General features: G+C 47.0%; 3 protein-coding genes across 4 annotated transcripts in view; all 3 read right to left on the bottom strand.

The window, feature by feature from the left end:
* Nucleotides 1–6,908, bottom strand: part of fblim1 (filamin binding LIM protein 1) — a 9,205-nt gene extending 2,297 nt beyond the window's left edge. Inside the window, exons 1-6 of the mRNA XM_039682530.2 lie at nucleotides 6,747–6,908; nucleotides 5,668–5,897; nucleotides 5,343–5,495; nucleotides 5,090–5,259; nucleotides 792–970; nucleotides 265–385 (exon numbers count right to left, since the gene is read on the bottom strand). Coding sequence (XP_039538464.2) covers nucleotides 265–385; nucleotides 792–970; nucleotides 5,090–5,259; nucleotides 5,343–5,495; nucleotides 5,668–5,893 — 849 coding nt within the window. The 5' untranslated portion in view covers nucleotides 5,894–5,897; nucleotides 6,747–6,908. The remainder of the gene's footprint in view (nucleotides 1–264; nucleotides 386–791; nucleotides 971–5,089; nucleotides 5,260–5,342; nucleotides 5,496–5,667; nucleotides 5,898–6,746) is intronic.
* A 2,300-nt stretch (nucleotides 6,909–9,208) lies between these two features.
* slc25a34 (solute carrier family 25 member 34) lies at nucleotides 9,209–13,458 on the bottom strand. 2 transcript variants are annotated; one of them, XM_039682531.2, is made up of 6 exons: nucleotides 13,074–13,458; nucleotides 11,454–11,991; nucleotides 10,985–11,050; nucleotides 10,496–10,648; nucleotides 10,190–10,324; nucleotides 9,209–9,520 (listed from the first exon to the last, which is right to left on the bottom strand). In XM_039682531.2, the coding sequence occupies exons 2-6, from the start codon at nucleotides 11,871–11,873 to the stop codon at nucleotides 9,347–9,349; spliced, it is 948 nt and encodes a 315-aa protein (XP_039538465.2). In that variant the 5' UTR covers nucleotides 11,874–11,991; nucleotides 13,074–13,458; the 3' UTR covers nucleotides 9,209–9,346. The 2 variants fall into 2 exon arrangements, with proteins under 2 accessions (XP_039538465.2, XP_039538466.2); XM_039682532.2 differs by lacking the exon at nucleotides 13,074–13,458 and adding an exon at nucleotides 12,972–13,042.
* Nucleotides 13,459–13,676: 218 nt separating this feature from the next.
* fbxo42 (F-box protein 42) overlaps nucleotides 13,677–15,000 on the bottom strand; it is a 6,148-nt gene continuing 4,824 nt past the window's right edge. The window contains exon 10 of the mRNA XM_039682521.2: nucleotides 13,677–15,000. This exon is cut by the window's right edge and continues 56 nt beyond it. Within this exon, the coding sequence (XP_039538455.1) occupies nucleotides 14,160–15,000 (841 nt within the window). The 3' untranslated portion in view covers nucleotides 13,677–14,159.

Genomic DNA, 15,000 nt, shown 5'->3' on the forward strand with positions numbered 1-15,000 from the left:
CACACACCTCGCAGCGGTAACAGTGCTCATGGTAGGAGTGCCCCAGGTGCGCACACACATACACACACACACACACACACACACACACACACACACCTCGCAGCGGTAACAGTGCTCATGGTAGGAGTGCCCCAGGTGCGCACACACATACACACACACACACACACACACACACACACAAACACCTCGCAGCGGTAACAGTGCTCATGGTAGGAGTGCCCCAGGCGCGCACACACACACACACACACACACACACACACACACCTCGCAGCGGTAACAGTGCTCATGGTAGGAGTGCTCCAGGCACTGCACAGTGAAGCTGTCGGTTCCGTCGTCTCGAGGGATTATCAGCTCTGAACACGAGCGGCACTGAGGAGCGTATTTCCTGCACAGAAACACATGTGTTATTCTATAATCATAATATATCATAATGACTTTTATATCCATGTTATTCAACATCAACATGAGCTTCGTTTCCATACAAAGCTGGAATATGGGATAAAGCATGTGAGAATAACGCAGCGTTTGCCCCGCGTGTTCCAGAGAACAATATCACTGGTTACTCCATCCAATCACAGCCTCACATGAATGTTTTGTTGTACATCGGGGAATTTTTTGCTAAATGTTTTCATCGCACCTTCTTATCGGACAAAAATAAAATAATTAGCCTCATGTGAGCGCATGCTATTTTTTAGAACTAATGTGCAATTTGCCATTTCAGTTCAACGTTTCTTAGTGTGCTTTGCCGAGCTTCTCCTCAGAACAGTTGTGTGGAAACACAGATGCTGTACCTGTAATAGTCCTGCAGACAGTAAACCTCTCCCACTTCCCCCTGCGCAAAACGCTGCTCTCCGATTGGCTGCCGGCACGTCACGCACACGAAACAGGGCGGGTGATAGGCTCGTTCAAGCGCTCGGATCACATGGTCTTTGATGACATCACCACACGCCCAGCACGGCTCCAGACTGGCCTGTTATAATCAGCATAACAATATAATGTGTATATTAGAATTATATCTCAGATAAACCCCCTTCAGGTGTGTGTGTGTGTGGCCGACAAAACCCAAGCCCCTCCTCCACATGGCGTCGGCTGGAAACGAGGACCCTTGGGTACTCGGCTAATGGTGGCTCTGGTCCTAGCGGCAGGTGAAGCAACTAGGGGTGTAACGGTACACAAAAATCACGGTTCGGTACGTACCTCAGTTTTAAAGTCACGGTTCGGTACGTTTTCGATACAGCAAAAAGAAAGAAATGCCAGAGAAATTTCCTATTTGTTTAAAGAAAAAATATTTTTAAATAAGTGTGAGTTTTCCTAGATCTTGAAACTTTCAGGTTTATAAATGGGGGTCATCTTTGAAGGGTGAACAAATAATGTTTTGGTCATCACATTAAAAATAACATTTAAATATATATTTATTTATATAATATTTGAATTTTGAAGTGCTGGTAAAAGATGTGTGAAGTACTTGAAAGCATTTCACCATTCCAGCCAAACTGGTTCCAGTTAGTGTTACTATATTAAATCCATGGTGAATGTTGCTGGTCTGTGGACGTAAAGTTCATTCACGGCACAGTGTTTCTCCTGGTTTCCATGACAGCGCTGTTTGATCTAATAGAGATCTACGGTTAATAACGGAGAAATGTGAATGCATCTCACTAGATCTGGCAGCGATGTTATTACCCGAGTGGCGAATTCAAATGTTTTCTTTACCGGATCTCTTAGCGCTGTGTAGTAACAGTGTCGCTTGGTCGAGATCGGCTCGCGCTGCACAGATGTTGCTGGTCCGAACTGATAAACGATTCGTGAAGCACATAATGAGTAGCGCAGTTTCGTTCTGCTTTCATTACGCTTGCCATTTGATGTTGCGCAACGTTGTGTTGGCCGCGTCAGCACGAATTTTGCCGGCAGGAAAAATGGTCCAAGCAATCGTTCGGTTTGTATGCGTACCGAACCGGAAGCCTCGAACCAAAACGGTTCAATACGAATACATGTACCGTTACACCCCTAGAAGCAACACATCGGTGGGGTATCCTTGGTCGCATCGATGGCAGCAACAAACCAATTACTACCTGATCAAGCTAGCGCAAGCAACCCATCCCTCGACATCACTCTAGGGCAAGCACCCCATCCCTGGACACTACTCTAGCGCATGCACCCCATTCCTGGACACTACTCTTGGGCAAGCACCCCATCCCTGGACAGTACTCTAGGGAAAGCACCCCATTCCTAGACACTACTCTAACGCAAGCAACCCATCCCTCGACATTACTCTAGGGCAAGCACCCCATCCCTGGACACTACTCTAGCGCAAGCACCCCATCCCTGGACAGTACTCTAGGGCAAGCACCCCATCCCTGGACAGTACTCTAGCCCAAGCACCCCATCCCTGGACACTACTCTAGCGCAAGCAACCCATCCCTGGACACTACTCTAGCGCAAGCAACCCATCCCTGGACAGTACTCTAGGGCAAGCACCCCATCCCTGGACACTACTCTAGCGCAAGCAAACCATCCCTGGACACTACTCTAGCGCAAGCAACCCATCCCTGGACACTACTCTAGCGCAAGCAACCCATCCCTGGACAGTACTCTAGGCAAAGCACCCCATTCCTGGACAGTACTCTAGGCAAAGCACCCCATTCCTGGACACTACTCTAGCGCAAGCAACCCATCTCTGGACACTACTCTAGCCCAAGCAACCCATCCCTGGACAGTACTCTAGGGCAAGCACCCCATCGCTGGACACTACTCTAGCGCAAGCACCCCATCCCTGGACACTACTCTAGCGCAAGCAAACCATCCCTGGACACTACTCTAGCGCAAGCACCCCATCCCTGGACACTACTCTAGCGCAAGCAAACCATCCCTGGACACTACTCTAGGGCAAGCACCCCATCCCTGGACACTACTCTAGCGCAAGCAAACCATCCCTGGACACTACTCTAGCGCAAGCACCCCATCCCTGGACACTACTCTAGCGCAAGCACCCCATCCCTGGACAGTACTCTAGGCAAAGCACCCCATTCCTGGACAGTACTCTAGGCAAAGCACCCCATTCCTGGACACTACTCTAGCGCAAGCAACCCATCTCTGGACACTACTCTAGCCCAAGCAACCCATCCCTGGACAGTACTCTAGGGCAAGCACCCCATCGCTGGACACTACTCTAGCGCAAGCACCCCATCCCTGGACAGTACTCTAGGCAAAGCACCCCATTCCTGGACACTACGCTAGGGCAAGCACCCCATCCCTGGACAGTACTCTAGCCCAAGCACCCCATCTCTGGACACTACTCTAGCGCAAGCACCCCATCCCTGGACAGTACTCTAGGCAAAGCACCCCATTCCTGGACACTACTCTAGCGCAAGCAACCAATCCCTGGACACTACTCTAGCGCAAGCACCCCATCCCTGGACACTACTTTTGGGCAAGCAACCCATCCCTCGAAATTACTCTAGCGCAAGCACCCCATCCCTGGACACTACTTTTGGGCAAGCAACCCATCCCTCGACATTACTCTAGCGCAAGCACCCCATCCCTGGACACTACTCTAGCTCAAGCACCCCATCCCTGGACACTACTGTAGGGCAAGCAACCCATCCCTCGAAATTACTCTAGCTCAAGCACCCCATCCCTGGACACTACTGTAGGGCAAGCACCCCATCCCTGGACACTACTCTAGCGCAAGCAACCCATCCCTGGACAGTACTCTAGGGCAAGCACCCCATCCCTGGACAGTACTCTAGCCCAAGCACCCCATCTCTGGACACTACTCTAGCGCAAGCACCCCATCCCTGGACAGTAGTCTAGGGAAAGCACCCCATTCCTGGACACTACTCTAGCGCAAGCAACCCAGCCCTGGACAGTACTCTAGGGCAAGCACCCCATCCCTGGACAGTACTCTAGCCCAAGCACCCCATCTCTGGACACTACTCTAGCGCAAGCACCCCATCCCTGGACAGTAGTCTAGGGAAAGCACCCCATTCCTGGACACTACTCTAGCCCAAGCACCCCATCTCTGGACACTACTCTAGCGCAAGCACCCCATCCCTGGACAGTAGTCTAGGGAAAGCACCCCATTCCTGGACACTACTCTAGCGCAAGCAACCCATCCCTGGACAGTACTCTAGGGCAAGCACCCCATCCCTGGACACTACTCTAGCGCAAGCAACCCATCCCTGGACAGTACTCTAGGGCAAGCACCCCATCTCTGGACACTACTCTAGCGCAAGCACCCCATCCCTGGACAGTAGTCTAGCTCAAGCAACCCATCTCTGGACAGTACTCTAGGGCAAGCACCCCATCCCTGGACACTACTCTAGCGCAAGCAACCCATCCCTGGACAGTACTCTAGGGCAAGCACCCCATCCCTGGACACTACTCTAGCGCAAGCAACCCATCCCTGGACAGTACTCTAGGGCAAGCACCCCATCTCTGGACACTACTCTAGCGCAAGCACCCCATCCCTGGACAGTACTCTAGCCCAAGCACCCCATCTCTGGACACTACTCTAGCGCAAGCACCCCATCCCTGGACAGTAGTCTAGGGAAAGCACCCCATTCCTGGACACTACTCTAGCGCAAGCAACCCATCCCTGGACACTACTCTAGCCCAAGCACCCCATCTCTGGACACTACTCTAGCGCAAGCACCCCATCCCTGGACAGTAGTCTAGGGAAAGCACCCCATTCCTGGACACTACTCTAGCGCAAGCAACCCATCCCTGGACACTACTCTAGCCCAAGCACCCCATCTCTGGACACTACTCTAGCGCAAGCACCCCATCCCTGGACAGTACTCTAGGGCAAGCACCCCATCCCTGGACAGTACTCTAGCCCAAGCAACCCATCCCTGGACACTACTCTAGCGCAAGCAACCCATCCCTGGACACTACTCTAGGGCAAGCACCCCATCCCTGAACAGTAATCTAGGGAAAGCACCCCATCCCTGGACACTACTCTAGTGCAAGCACCCCATCCCTGGACACTACTTTAACGCAAGCAACCCATCCCTGGACATCCCCTCACACACACACACACACTAACATACTCAGTACCTGGTAACAGTGCTCACACACACACACTCAGTACCTGGTAACAGTCCTCACACAGAGGAATCCCAGATTTAGTGTAGTAGAGTCTGGCAGCCAGGGGAGCGTGACACTGCCGGCACTGGAAGCATGAGGCATGGTACGTGCGGTTCAGAGCGTCGATGGCCGGTTCAGACAGGGGCACCAGCTTACGGCAGAACCCACACACATCTGAGGCACACACACACACACACACACAGCTCTGAACAACTGTCCTCTCACAGGATTATTCCAGTTATCAGGAGGATTCTCACCGGTGCAGTGCGGTCCGGCTGACGGCTCGTTCACCATCCCACCAGCAGGGGGCACCGATCTCTCTGACAGATTGACCTCTGCAGGGGCGTCCGGGGGTCCGGGCTCAGGGTCATATGGAGGAGGGAGGTCATCAGGGTTACTGCTTACAAACACTAACAGATCAAGAATCAATCAGCAAATCCTTTTTACTATCACATATATGTATGTACTGTACAGCAAATCTCAACTGCACAAATTATATTATTGCCCAGTTCTAACTTATAATCATGAGCATGATGTTGTGCGAAGCTACTTTGAACTGCTGTGTAGTGAAGCGCTCCTCACCATCCGGTGTGCGTGTGCTGTCCCGCCTGCAGGGGGCGGCTGTGGGCTGGGCGTACAGCGGGCTGATCCGTTCCTCATGCGACGCCGAGCTCTGTAGCCGCGGCTGCTCTCGCGTCGGGCTGCTGCTGTGGACCTGAGCCGTCGGGGTGACGGTCGCCCTGAACGGAGACGACAGAGTGATGAAGACAGACGACACCATCCTTTTCTGAGGCGCCGCGGACGCCATGATGCTGAAACGACCAAACCAGTCTAATCAACTGACATTATTTAACACTGAATTACTTTTTTAATAAAATCTGTTTTATTGCACATGGAGTTACTGAACACTTTGCATATATATTAACTAACTGAATAAAATAATATAGAAACTACACATATGTATATATATATATATATATATATATATATATATTATGCAAACAGCATAAACTAAACCAATTATATAAACTTCAAAGTACATCAAGTCTCAGTCTCAGTTCTCCTTAACGAACCAACAGCGCATGATTATGATTATAATTATGATTATGATTCAGGCGTGTGGAAATAGGGACTATAGAAACTAATTAAACAAGGGAACTAACTAACTCAGGATGAAAATGAAACTAACACAGAACATACATTAAAATTAACAACTAAACTACTATCCAATCCATATACACTCAAACTATATTAACTGTATCAACTTAAATTATATAAACTTAAACTATATAAACTATACAAAGGTATGAATTATCCAAACTACATAAACATAGCATAATACATAGTATAGTTATATAATATTACTGAACACTTTTGCAGAGAGAAGAGATGAACTAAATAAATAATGATCTGTCAGAGTGATCAGACGCGTTTAGGCGTGTCGAGTCTTCGAGACCGAAGTTCAGTCGTGATGTGTCGAGCGATGAGGGTTTGGGTCGAATATTGACGTACAGAATAAATCAGAACACACACGTGTGGATTGTGTCCACACACACATCTAATTCACATGGTGACCCACTGTTTCTGTTTTCTGTCCAGCTGTTGAGGAATCAGTGATTTGAGTCTGATCGCGACTCTTTTCTTTCTCAAATGTTTCTTACCTGAACAGCAGATCAAACTCTTCCAGTCAGTCGCTCCTCTTTCCTTGCGATCTGTGTGTGTGTGTGTGTGTGTGTGTGTGTGTGTGTGTGAGTGAGTGAGTGAGTGTGAGAGAGAGAGAGAGAGAGAGAGAGAGAGAGAGAGAGAGAGAATAGTAGCAGTAAGGATCATTTCTGCACGAGGACACGCCTTTTCCTCTCTCTCTCTCTCTCTCTCTCTCTCTCTCTCACACACACACACACACACACACACACACACACTCTCTCTCTCTCTCTCTCACACACACACACACACACACACACACACACACTCTCTCTCTCTCTCACACACACACACACACACACACACACTCTCTCTCTCTCTCTCTCTCTCTCTCTCTCAGATCAGCAGAGGTGAAGTTAAACAGTTACTGACTGACAAAGCAGTAAAATGTGACACACACACACCAGCAGTCATGCACTATATCATGCTTACAAACACACAAAGGCATGCAGTTACTTGAACACACACACACACACACACACACACACACTCAGTTTTCTCTGCTTTATCACACCGAGGCAACAGGATGTGACTGTACCTGCCTTTTCCAGCTCCACTCCTGTGTGTGTGTGTGTGTGTGTGTGTGTGTGTGTGTGTGTGTCGTCTCATTGTTCTGTCAGTGTTATTTTCTCTACCTCCCTCTGTGTGTCTGCCTTCTTTTCTCTCCCATCCCCCCCTCACTCGATCCTGGGAAATACAAGAAACTAATGAACTAATCAAACTTGAAATAAACGAATTATAAAAACTATACATTTAATAATATTTTAATTCATTATTAACTTAATTTAGTAATGTTTGTGTTTATTGATGTTGTTGTAAAGCACATTGGTCAACTTAGGTTGTATTTAATGGTGCTATATAAAGAAAACTGCCATTGCCATATACAAAATATGACAAGCTTATCTCTAAAACTCGAAACTACATAGTAAACGATAAGAACTATATAAGTTACATAAACTATATGAATTAAACAAACTATATAAACTATGCAAACTTTACGCAGGATTGTCTGTGAATCAGCATGATTATATCTGTGGGTTTAACATCGAGAAGAACCTCCATCATGTGGAACCCGGAGGGGGAGGGGCTGAGGAATGCGTCGATTACGTCACTGATGCGGAAAGGCGCATGCGCGGCCTGACACAGGCTCCGCCCACAGGACAGATGAGGAATCTCATTAATTATCTGACATATAACAACAATCACACGTTTATAAGCGCAACCTGACTGGCGTGAGGTTATAGAGACGTATATCAGCTGATGTAGTTTTTGAAATGGTCGCCTAATATAAAGGTTTTTGATTCATAATTCATCCTGAGCAAGATGTGGTTTAACCTGTTTATCCAGCTCTTATCTGCACATACACGTTATTATCTGCACTGCTGTGTGTTTCACTTACACATTTATTCACGAGCTGATCTGAGGTAAAACTATAAACACCGAAACAAATTATTCAATGAATCTGATTCCTGAGACTCACAGAAGCAAAGCATCTTCGTTTATTTCTGTATTGCCCCTTTTCTTTCTTTTTGGACTGATTTTCAAATAACATCGTTCTCACAATATACCTCACAACAATATAAAAACCTCTTTCAAACATGAGATCACAAAATAAAGAGCGTAAAAAATCAAAAAAAAAATTGAAAGCTTTTAAAATACATGTAACTGCCCTAATATAATATAGCACTTTTTATTCAATTTCTTTCTTTTTATTATTAGTTTGTATTTTTCCAATACATCCATTTTATATTTTAGTTGTTGTTATTATTCCTTTTTTATGTAATCTGAATTACAATGCCTTGTATTTTTGTCTAAGAACTTAGAATGCCTTTTATATTTTGCATTGTGCTTGTCTTTAATTGAAATAAAAATAAATAAATTAAAATATCCTTCAATTCCTGTTGTAGATTAACGACCAAACGGGCCAAGTACGCGCAAGAAAGGCACGTGACCCTCCTCGTCCACTGCGCAGTAGAAATGTTCCGATCTAAACGCGGCAAAAGCCGTAGAAGTTATTTTTCTTCTCAGATCTGCTGATGATGGTTATCGACATCTGCAAGACTGAGGGAAGAACAACACTCATCATGCAGCGCCACCTGCTGGAGCAACAGCAGAGAACCATTAAATAATCACCTCAGAACTTATGGACAGAACCGCAGGACACGGTGAGAGGCGCGCGCACGTGACACGAGCGTTTTATAAACACGTGGAAAACAATTAAAATAAAAAGAAACATCTAATATTTTATTTGTTTAGCAGCATGTCATGTGACCATTAGCCGCCACCGCGGGAACCGTTAACATGCGAATGTGTCGATAAATACTAGAAATATACATGTGTGTGTGTGTGTCTAAACCAGACATGAAGTAAAGTTACTGGTGTTATTTGTGTTCTGAAGCTGCACTAATAATCACAGAGAGTCTGTCAGTAGAAACTTTAATCATCACGTTTTAAAAACACAAAGAGTCTTTTAGTTATTTAGAAATAAGACACACTGGTGAGGTAAACCCAACTGCATTGAGTCCGGCGTGGAGTGAGTGTTGGAGTATGGGGAATCTCTTCAGTGTGTGTATAGCAGCGCTCGCTGCCTCAGGACGTCCCATATGAGCATACTGAGAACCGTATGAGGAGCCAAACGCACAAACACCGGCACCATTCCCTTATACAGACCCACAATCCCCTCAGCGGCGCAAACCTTCATCAGACAGTCCACAAACCCGCTGTACAGGCGGCCCTGAGACACACACACACACACACACACACACCTCTGGTTTTAATACTGTAAATTAAGCAGTGTTGGGGAGTTACTTTGAAAAGTAATGCATTACTATATTGTGTTACTCACTTAAAAAGTAACTAATTGCGTTATTTAGTGTCTTTTTTAGAAAATGTATTAGTTATGTTAATTTTGCGTTACTTTTTTCAGCTGGGCTGGGCTTTTTTTTTTTTAAACAAAAAAGTGCTATTTTTGGGTAAATGTAAAGACCCTTTCACACCAAAAGTGAAAACATAAGCCTCAGGCTGAAGGAAATGCAAATTGGTCAATAAAGTGAGACGAAATGCATAGAAATGTACGTTTTATGTAGTTATTATTGGAGGTTTGCATGGTATTCTGATTCTGCTTTTCTGAAACTGAATCTCCTCAAAACACACACACACACACCTGCACTTAGATTTGTCTCAACATGGGGACAGGAGAGCTGTCAGGCAATAAATGGGAAAACAAAGTAACTTGCGTTTCTTATTTGAAAAAGTAACTCAGATATTTTGTTGTAAATTTGTAATGCGTTACTTTACTAGTTACTTGAATGTTCTGATTACGTAACTCAAGTTCTTAAAGAGAACCCCAACACTGAAATGAATATTATTTGATATAATCTTGGTGAATAAGTATGTGTTTTACCCTCTTAAACTCGTCCACTGGTTGGTTGTACAGTCGTGTGCTGATGACGTCAAACGGGGTCATCGTGATGGACACGGCGACTCCGCTAATCATGGCAGCGATGAGCGCGATGAGCCAGCTGTGAGGACTGAACCACTGGAAACACACATTCACACACTTAACCAGCGCTAATGTACTTTACCTAATTATAGTTAGGCACGTTAGCCTTCTGAAGCACTAACCCTCCAACTGAAGCACAAGTGCTATAAAAAAGGTTTTATAATGAACAGCTCAATTATGTTCATAAGAGGATGTGTGTGTGCTGACCTGCGCGCGTGTGACCCAGTCTTTAGCCGAGCTGAACGTGGAGAGTTGAGCCGCTGACCCCACCGTGACCCTTGGCACGGCCCCGTTGACCCCGCGCCACAGACCCGTCACACCCTCGCGCCGGTAGATGGACAGCAGCGCGCTCGACACGCTCTAAGGAGCACCAATCACAATCACTCACTAATACTGTCCAATATACCCATACTCAAATATACACACATACTCATTTAATCTCAAATAAACTCATATTTCCTCAAATAAACTCATATTTATGCATATAAACTTGTATATATACTCATATAAACTCAAACTAAAATATACTCTAATATGTGATTGGCTGATAAAGATCTGGTCAGAGTTCAGCTGTATCATGTGACGCTGTGTCCGTTCACACGCCTCTGTGTGCTGGACTCTGATTGGTTACCAGGGCAGAACACACACACACACACACACACACACACACTGTAAGTGGCGCTGCAGATCTCGTACCTGATGGTTGTGCTGGTGACCGACAGCGATGGCCGCCACCGTCTGCGCCTGCAGGTGTGTTTTTATCTGTAGAAATACACACAGGAAACGCATCACTCTCATGTAAACACACTTATCACTGTAAACGCCGTAAATACTCATCTTTCACTTCCTCTGCCTTTCTGATATTTGAGGCCGTCTCTGGATGCCTTACTGTCAACACACTCTCTCTCTCTCTGTGTGCGTGTGTGTGACTCACATATACATAACAGCTCATGTTACTGACTGATTGTTCCTGAAAACGAGTGTGTTGAAGACGCTACACAACCAGGAATTCAGCAAACGCTGCTCATGTTGCATTCTTTCACTTCAGCTCGTGACACTAGCTGTGTTTCCATCTAAAGTTGCAAACTGAACATATACACAAACTGGATTTATCAGAAATAAAACAGTTTCAGGTGGATGGCAACAACAGTACAGATAGTCCTACCAGATACGCGGGCGAGGCGACGAAGGCCCCCAGAGCTCCAGCCGCGGCCCCTGCGATCAGACTCCCCCCGGGGCCGTCGGCGAGTCCCGAGGCCTGCGTGTAGGAGTAGAACCCGAGCCGGACGCCGTTCATCAGGCCCTGGTACAGCAGCGCCGCCGTGAGCCCCTTCTGCAGGCCCCGGACCCCGTCGGTGCGGCCCACGAGCCACAGCGCCTGCAGGACCCCGCGGTACAGCCGCTGGTAGGAGCCGCGGGCCCTCAGCTCGCCCTGCAGCTGCAGACGCGTCTTCACCACCTCCAGCGGGTTGGTGAACACACATGCCCCGCAGCACGCCAGCGCACCCAGGCTGAAGTCCAGCGGGGGCCACAGGGGCCCGGGGCCGAGGGTCTGCGGAGGGGTCAGGAGCCGCGTCACAGACATGTCTGGAGCCAGGAGACAGCGAAGATCCAGCTGGGCCGCCGGTTATCTCGTCATGCTCATGTGTGTGACGTTATACTGTATTAGCATGTTTCTGACAAATCAAGTCCAGGATTCAAATCTGCAACAAAGTTACTGGTCAGTGCAATGATTCTTTAACAATTACAATGACAAATCATGCTCTTTGTTGAACTGTTAGACATATAGACGACCCCTATAGATGGAGATGTCCCATATAGACAACCCCTATAGATGTCCCATATAGACAACCCCTAAAGATGTCCCATATAGACAACCCCTATAGATGTCCCATATAGACAACCCCTATAGATGGAGATGTCCTATATAGACAACCCCTATAGATGGAGATGTCCCATATAGACAACCCTGTAGATGTCCCATATAGACAACCCCTATAGATGTCCTATATAGACAACCCTGTAGATGTCCCATATAGACAACCCCTATAGATGTCCTATATAGACAACCCCTATAGATGTCCTATATAGACAACCCCTATAGATGTCCCATATAGACAACCCCTATAGATGTCCTATATAGACAACCCCTATAGATGTCCCATATAGACAACCCCTATAGATGTCCCATATAGACAACCCCTATAGATAACATTAAAACATTAAACACTACTGTTCAAAAATTTGGGGTCAGTAAGAATTTTTTGTGTGAAATAAAATAAAATAAACCAATACTTTTATTCATCAAGGACTAAAAGTGACAGTAAAGACATTTATGATGTTACAAAAGATTCTATTTCAAATAAATGCTGTTCTTTTGAGCTTTCTTATTCATCAAAAATTCTGAAATAAATTATAAATAACGGTTTTAAACATTGATCATTTTCATAAATATTTTCTTGATCATCATATTAGAATAATCACGTGACACTGAAGACTGGAGTAATGATGCTGAAAAATCAGCTGTAATAACAGGAATAAATTACACTTTACTATATATTCACATAGAAACACTAACACTTATTTAAATTCTAATAATATTGCACAATATTATACTGTTTTCTTTGCTGGTAAAATGCAGCCTTGGTGAGCAGACTTATTTTAAAAACATTAAAAATCTTACCGATCATAAACTTTGAACAGCAGTGTATACACATACATACAAACAACTCAACTGCACGATCAACTTCACAAGAGTATTTCTCAGTATAAACATCTCTCTTACCGAGTCCGCTCGCGTTTCTGTTGAGATTCACACACACACACACACACACACACCCTCGTAAACACGAGGCTTCTCCCGAAGGCCCCTCCCACTGCTCCTGCCTAACCAATCAGCGCACAGCTTCTCCTCCGCCTCACAGCCTCCCCGGCGGACAGCCAACGGCGTCGCAGCAAACAGAATAAATTTAAATGGGTTAAAGGTGAAATCCTGTCCAAAGTCCCGCTGCGGATGTTAAACTCGCATTCTTCAGTCAAAAACAGAACAATGGGCTGCAATCACACACACTTATACGCACATATAAATGCATTATTAAGTAACTCGTTACATATAGACCTTTTCTAGGTGCTCAAAGCGCTTTACATAAGATCCAATCAACTGTGAGGAATGTTAAATAGCAATACTATTCTCTGTGACTAATGTCAGGTTCGAACAGCTGAAGGCAATTGAAAGATAATAAGCTGAAGGAGCAGTATTTAAATCACAGTAAATGTCTAATTGAGTGCTTTAGTTGAACGGAATTGAGACGATGATCATGTGACGTCACACGTGACCGCACAGCTTTATTCCGTTATTATAGTAAATATCGTAAAAACGCACGCCACATTATATCAGAGAATTAAAACATGGAGAACTTTCTTTATTTCCGTTTACAATCCACGGTCTCATTCCCTCCACAGCACAATCACTCTCTCTCTCTCTCTCTCTCTCTCTCACACACACACACACACACACACACTTAATGTAAACAATGCAGGCTGAAAGAGCGGTAAAAAAGGTCCATTTCATCAGTTCATCCTACAATCGTGTTTCCTTCAGTCAGATCGATGTTTCTGAGGGTGAAATGCTACAGAAACAATAAAACATTCCCTTCTAGATTTCTCTCTCTCTCAAACACACACACACACACACACACACACACACACACACTCTTGCAGAGCACATAGCAAAAACCTCATTCATTCACTCATAAATTGAAACAACAACTATGTTTGAGTGTCCTTTATATGAGTTGAGCAGTATTTTAAGGTAAATTAGTGTAAGGGCAGCAGTCGTTCCCGTCGTGTCGCGGCGGCTAGCGCTCCTCCATTACCTCTTGGCACGGACGAAGTACAAGGCGTTGGTTTTGGGGTAATATTTGACGTTCTGCTTTTTGTCCATGAGCCCGCCGAAGATGATGAGCTCCCCGCGGCCCTGAACCACCGTGTGCAGGCTGGTCTCTGGCGGCCCCGTGACCGCGCTAGCCGCTCCGCCGCCGCCATACACCTTCCACGACACCACACCCTCCGCCTTGGCACGCGACACATCCAGCAGGTACATCTGCATGGGTTTGCAGTTGAGCGACTGGTACAGCGGCTTGCCCACGTTGAGGCTCTGCGGCGGATGGTGTGCGAGCCGGCGGGCGATGGGAGGGAGTGAGTGGGCGTCGGCCTGTGGCGGGCTGGAGGAGGTGGGAGGAGTTACTGCGGAGGCGCTAGGCTGGGGTTGCGACGACGAGGATGAGGACGAGGCTTTAACGGCCTCCAGACCGCGCCGCAGTGCGGCGGGAGAAACGGCTCCCGGCGGGGTGTGTGGAGGCGTGTGAATCCCGTTAGCGCCGAGCGGGTCGCCGTCCCAGCTGTAGTCCGCGGGTCGCGCAGGTGGAGACACCGCCGCTGGGCTAGTGCGTGGCGACGGAGACGAGCCGTTGAGTAACGGAGGGCTATCGGGACCTCGCGAGGGCGATGGACTCCCGTCCCGTGGTCGCGCCGACGCTCTGGGCCGTAGCGTTCCCCAACGCCCGTTCACACACGGCGCCTCCTCGACGGCACCCAGAACCGCCCCCGCCGCGCCGCTACGCACCGGTGACTGGGAGCGCTGGGAGGACGGGTCCGGGCCCAGAGGAGCGGGAGTGGAGCTGATGGGGGACGGCCGAGAGTTCAGACTCGGA

This window comes from Pimephales promelas, chromosome 2 (assembly GCF_988280905.1).
Source record: "Pimephales promelas chromosome 2, fPimPro1.hap1.1, whole genome shotgun sequence".
Lineage (NCBI taxonomy): Eukaryota > Metazoa > Chordata > Actinopteri > Cypriniformes > Leuciscidae > Pimephales > Pimephales promelas.